The sequence below is a fragment of the Eurytemora carolleeae genome, unplaced genomic scaffold (genome assembly GCF_000591075.1).
Source record: "Eurytemora carolleeae unplaced genomic scaffold, Eaff_2.0 scaffold3, whole genome shotgun sequence".
In the NCBI taxonomy this organism is placed as follows: domain Eukaryota; kingdom Metazoa; phylum Arthropoda; class Copepoda; order Calanoida; family Temoridae; genus Eurytemora; species Eurytemora carolleeae.
In genome coordinates this window covers 450,604-456,603 of record NW_019397377.1, presented here as the reverse complement: position 1 = coordinate 456,603, position 6,000 = coordinate 450,604, and the positions used below count along the sequence as shown (strand labels likewise).

The following is a 6,000-nucleotide window of genomic DNA, read 5'->3' as shown; positions in this document are numbered from 1 at the left end:
CATTGGTCCTCATCTCTCTTCATTATTATGATGATGAAACTGATCATGATCATGTATATTCATGTATTTAGGAGGAGATTTGAAGCAGATGCTGATCATCACCAGGAGGGATAACTAGGAGATGTCCAGGATAAAGCAGTTAGTCGATTAGAAGCACTCCGTTAACTTTATTGATCTCATGTGATTGACTTATTCCTGTGATTTTTGGACCAATTTTTTATGAAAATTTTTGAATGTTTTTTTTTCAGAAGCATGAATGAGGAGGAGAAGGAGGAAGAGAAGCTAAGGGAGAGAAGAGAAGAGGAATTTGAGGTTCTGAAATCTATATTTTCAAATGATTTGAGAGACATGAGGTAAAAACTGGAGAAAAAAATTATTTAACATGAGTGTATTTCAATTTGATTCTTGTTTCGTTGATATGATCTGTTGAATTGCTGACAATTCATCCTTTTTTGTACTGAAAAGTGAAATTTTTTCAAGGTTATTTAAATTTTTTGAATGAATGTAGTTTGATCTAGGTCTTCATCTATGTCTTACATAAAAAATTATGATAACGTTTTTATAACATTTGGTAATTTTTATCTTTTTGTTATGAACATTTGACATTTTAGAGAAACTGATGCCTGGAAAATTGTAAGACCTCCAGAGATGATTATTCATCTAGAATCATCGAATACCTCTAGGAAGATTGACATTGCCTTGAAAATGATCTGAAAGACTAAAGACATAGGGGCATAGGGGGAGGGGGGGGGGGGTCACAGCTAAGGGGGCATCTTTGACTGTGCACTGTGCAATATTGAATTTATGTATTATACAACTACTAACTTGGGAAGCCAGCACTGCCCAGTTTACTCTTAAGTTATTCCCATGGTTACCCCAAGTTCCCCAATTAAAATTTGAGGCAGTGTTTCGTCACAAATTGGTGACAATGAATATCACGAAAGCTTAGAGATATACTCAGTCTAATCAAGTAAATCTATCTCGAGCTCAGTTTTTTGTAGAGAAGAACAGAACAAATACAATCTTCGACTCTAAGTAACAAAGACAGTATCCAAATCAGTGTTCATTCATAATACAGGATAAAACTATTACAATATGTATAAATATGCGATAATCTAATAAAAGCATATAAACAATTAAATCTATCACAGAATAGAATATAAATCTGCTGCTGAAATTTAGGGACAATGAGAGGGAAAATCTATCGCTTAAATATCTTTAGGCCCGTCCTGAGGTAAGAGTAACCCTGGCAGAAGGTAAGTTGGAATAAAAATATAATCCCTTCAGACTCTCATTTTATAAAAATAGAATCTGAAAAAAAACACCTTTGCTGTTCCCTGCCATGAAGAATCATTGTCTCTCTTGAAATAAACAATTTCTCCATTTGAGTACAACTCTGCAGAACATCTAACCTTGCTTTTCAGTGCTAATTTCAATTTAGCACAGCTTTTTTGAGGCAATGAAGGCTTTTCTTGTAGCATGTAGAGCTTTAAGATGTTTTAGCAAAGACTTACATTCTCATTTTCCCAAGAGGGGGGGGGGTCCATCAGTAATTATATTTGAAGTTTTCGACTTCTCCCAAAAACAAGCTGATTAGGACTGTAGCCATAGACATTAATTAAACTGTTCTTTGCCATACATGCCCTTGCTAACTTAGTTTTTATATCAAGTTATGGATAATCATCTTCAACTTTTTCCAGAATATTATCAACCACAGCATGATTTCTCTCACAAGTCCCGCTCTGCCAGCAAGAATTTGCTCCAGTGGTGAGATTCACAACATTGAGTGCTCCTTTCATGGCCACTACTTCATCTGCTGTGAATTCACCTCCATTGTCATTGAGTATACAAGATGGCACTTAATAGTATGCAACCCATTTTGACATAATCTTGTCCATTTTACTGGCCTTGCCTCCTTTCTTCTTATTAAAGCAGCAGTGGTAAGCCTTCTCCATAGATCAACACAGTACAGAATGTAGCCATTCTTCCAGTGTTTCAAGTCAACAGCAACTTTTTCATTAAAGTCACTAGCCATTGACATGGCAACTGCAGGTCTGTCTGGATTCCGCCGCCTCATTATGCAACCAGTACAGTTCTCAATGATTTTGTCCAAATTGTTAGACATATTAGGAGTCCAAGAATCAGCATTCTTCAGAAGATCAGTAAAAGCCTTCTTTGGTCTATGCCCAAACTGCTCGTGCAGTTTTTCAACAGCTTTCTTCTTCTCTGAATCTGAAGCTTCTTTCAAGTTTACTGCAAACACTTCTTCAGCAACAAGACATTCTTGATTGAGAAGTGGAAGAATGTAATGACCAGCACTAGTTGTTCTCAAGGGAACACTCCTGCCTTGGATAATGGCTCTATCTTCTTGCAAGAAAAAGTTCATGTCATGTTTCTTCATTTCTTTCTTGGAAAGCAGCAGGGGTATATCGAAATCTATTATATCCATGTCTATGAAAAATACTTTCCCAACAGGATTAATAGGGATTTTGTAGCTATTTTTAGATTGCATTGCAGGTATCTACAGCAGCAAAATTCAATGATTCAGATGTAAATATGTTCATTTCACTTGAATTATCTGTGAAGAGAACAAGCTTCTCTAAAGATTCAAATACATCATAACAGAATCTTTTTCTAATACATTGTTTACACTTTCTTCAATTTCAGGTCAGTCCCTGAACAAATGCAAATATGATCCACAAACATTGCATCTCAATGTTTTTCCATCTCTACCCTTCAGATTATTTTTCTTGTTTGAAGTGTAATTCTTCTTGAGAGGAAAATTCTTTAAACCTTTGGGTTTCTAGTCAGATTTTCCATCCTTTCTCCAACTTTGCTTATTATCATACTTCTTGTAGTAAACCATTGTAGCTAGAGTGTCCTCATGCTGAGCTGAATAAGCAAGTTCTAGCTTGATAGTATGATTTCTTAAATCACTTCCTTGCTTAAGAATCTTTCCCAGTAGGTTGGTACATTGAATCTTTATATTCTTTTATATTGATTCAGATTTCTCAAGATCTAATCTTGATAGGATTAAAGTCCTTTCCAGATCACTAAGACCTGGTTTCCTCATTAGAGCAAAGCCTTTTACTTGCTCACTTAGTTTCTGTCCAGCAAATTCCAGTCTGCTGATCAGTAACTTATATTCACCTATGAATTGTTCCATGGTTTGATCTGGTTTCCTTACAAAGTCAAACCAATCATCCCATTTTCCAATGAGATCTGTTGTTGCATCAGAAGCCAATTCTGCATCAAGAAACTTAACCAGTTTGGTTAATCCATCATCACAGCTAAGATTGCTAAGATTGCACAGCTAAGATTTCCATTACCCACTCCTTCTAGTTGTTGCCAAACTTGCCTTCATTTGGCAATGACATAGAAATTAGATTGCATTGCTTCTTCTTGTCTTTCTCAGTGACAGCAGCCCACATATATAAGACTCATAAGTCTTAGCCTCATTCAGACTTGGGTAAGTAACATTTAGCTTACCAGCCATAATTGCAGAACTAAGTCTTCAGGACTTTCTGCATAAAAACTCAGCTATTACCATGAGCTAAGGTCTTTCAGAACCTTGTTGGCTCTGCTACCATTGATATACTGACTAATGCACCTGATTACTAGCATAATGATGTCAGTGACACATATTCTCTGGAAATAAATATGTACAATAATAGTATAATATATATAAAACCCCCAAGCCGAGGAGTATTCTTATCTGAAACACGAAAGATATATAGTATACAACAATACATAAAAGTAACCAAAACAATAACATATACCTGTTTCTGGAGACTATTCCAGTATCATAATGTAGTCCTGTAATAGAAAACATCATCAGACTAACAAAATGTCCGTATCCCTTTATTAATTATATCTCAAGTATCTCTACAATATCCGATGATAAATCTGTTAACTCTTTAAATTAAAACCATAATTCTGAAAATATGCTCCGTTCATTACCAATTTGACGTATTAAAATGTAAACATTTCAGTCGTATCACTAGTATAAAAACTTTAGAATGACTTGAAAATTTGAGTCCTGTTTTAAATTTGATCAAGGTGCGTAATGCCGGGCGCTATTGTAGTTCAAAACTCCCTTGGATAAGTCGTCATTAACAAAACAGGCAAACAATCAATGATGGTGTAAGGTTTGGAGCTAGGAAAGGATTGATTGTATCAAATTATTACATCTCTCATGGAGAGGTTTAACCTTTATCAGAGTCCGGATGGATCCAATATTTTCATTTACTCTCTCTTCTTAACATGGAAGGATTTATTACTCTGGGATATATTTAAGTCTGGAAAAAAATTGGGCTGGCTTCCCCTTCCCCCGAAAAAAAATGTGTATTTAAAAATTGTTATAGCTTAATTTTTTATTTTTAATGATAATCTTTGATGTACAGAGGATCGCATGAATTGAATTGTCAAGTAGATCTGAGAATAAAAATGACTTCTCGCTATCCTTTGGTAATAAAACTACTAATTAGCTGAACGCTATTTTGGCGGATTTTTTTTTTGTTGAAAATGACGTGCAAATCGTGATTAGAAGCTTTGTCCAAATAATATCTTTCATATGATTTTATTTTTTGTGGATTTGACTTAAATGTTGAAATACTTATTAAACCAAGTTTCCATAATTTTTCTTAAATGTCGTAATAAAGCCATACTGACATTTATCTAGGATGTCCCAGAAATCTCTATTGCAGAATCTCATGGACTCTCCCAGGTAAAGATCTTAAAAGATTAGAAAAAAATGGACGATTTTGTTTGAACTTCCAGCATTCAACATTGTATGAAATTAGAATAATAAACTTAGGCATTGTTTACTAATAATATGTTGTTGATCGGAAAAAATTAGCTTTAAAAATGGCTTAAGATTAAAAAATTCCCTCACTAAAGAAACTCCCACGTGGTAATGTAGGCCCAGCAGGATGCGTTGCTAAATAAGCTGATAAAGATGGCGACAGACCAGGCCGGTGAGGAACTAATCTACGAATTATGTACAGAAACACAATCCTTTCTTGTTGAAAATGGCTGCAAGATATTCTCCTCGTTTTATGAGGAAATGGAGGAAAGGAGAAAAATTGAAGAGAGAAAAAAATCTGAGGGTAAAATCATATTAAAGAATAAAAGATACTTTAAAATATTCTTTTAGATTTTTGCAAATCTAAACTTTATTTCATATTCCAGGCTATAGTAGACTAACATCCTTAGAGAGACAGGTATTAAACAGTATTGATGATTATTGGAAGATTTTTATTTTCAACTGTTTTATTTGCACGGTCAGGTCATGGCTAAAGAGGTGGTTAAGCGTAGGGAGGAGATTGATGAGGAGGAACGATTGGTAAAGGTAGGTTCATCAGCGCTATTTTTAGTTTTATTATATTTACTTTTGTGCTTAATGAAGGATGAACTCTATGCGCTGAATTAATTGTATTAATTATCTGTATAAAGGGACTGTAGACATTCAAATGACAATTACAGAGTGGCATGTCTGATTGACAACGGTACTGTTGTGAATCGGAAAATGCATTATTTAAATGAAAGGTCACTTAAAATTACGGCAGTCCCGTATAATCCATTAAAAGGATTGAGAATTATTTGCTGTTATCATTGTCATGCACAGGGTTCAGTGCTTAGGATCCATTTAATTTTGATGCGGATCCGGATTCGCACTGGAAAAAAAAATAGTTACAGGTCATTTCTTTAAGATTTACTGAATTTTTTTTTGACAAAGCAGAACTTTCAAATTTTTTGTATTATTTGTTTTCTCTTATTTTTATGCTAAAAATTGATGAACTATTCAGATATCGGGAAATTTGTATAATCTCTCTTCTTTCAATAATTCAGATTTAGTTTTAGAAAGTAAAAAACAAAAACAAAAATATGCAGTTTTTGGTTAATTTTATGCTCTTGGATACGGATCCAGGAAGCCAAAATCTTGCGGATCCAAGACAACTTTACGGAATTTTGTTTAATTTGTATTGTTTTTTCTCCTTA

At 34.3% G+C, this 6,000-nt stretch overlaps 1 protein-coding gene across 1 annotated transcript in view; it reads left to right on the top strand.

Moving 5' to 3' along the window:
* The first annotated feature begins 252 nt into the window (after positions 1 to 252).
* The window catches only part of LOC111713877 (eIF-2-alpha kinase GCN2), a 32,840-nt gene continuing 27,092 nt past the window's right edge, over positions 253 to 6,000 (top strand). The window contains exons 1-7 of the mRNA XM_023488851.1: positions 253 to 353; positions 612 to 683; positions 4,404 to 4,467; positions 4,682 to 4,726; positions 4,922 to 5,108; positions 5,191 to 5,222; positions 5,288 to 5,350. Of these exons, the coding sequence (XP_023344619.1) occupies positions 253 to 353; positions 612 to 683; positions 4,404 to 4,467; positions 4,682 to 4,726; positions 4,922 to 5,108; positions 5,191 to 5,222; positions 5,288 to 5,350 (564 nt within the window). The remainder of the gene's footprint in view (positions 354 to 611; positions 684 to 4,403; positions 4,468 to 4,681; positions 4,727 to 4,921; positions 5,109 to 5,190; positions 5,223 to 5,287; positions 5,351 to 6,000) is intronic.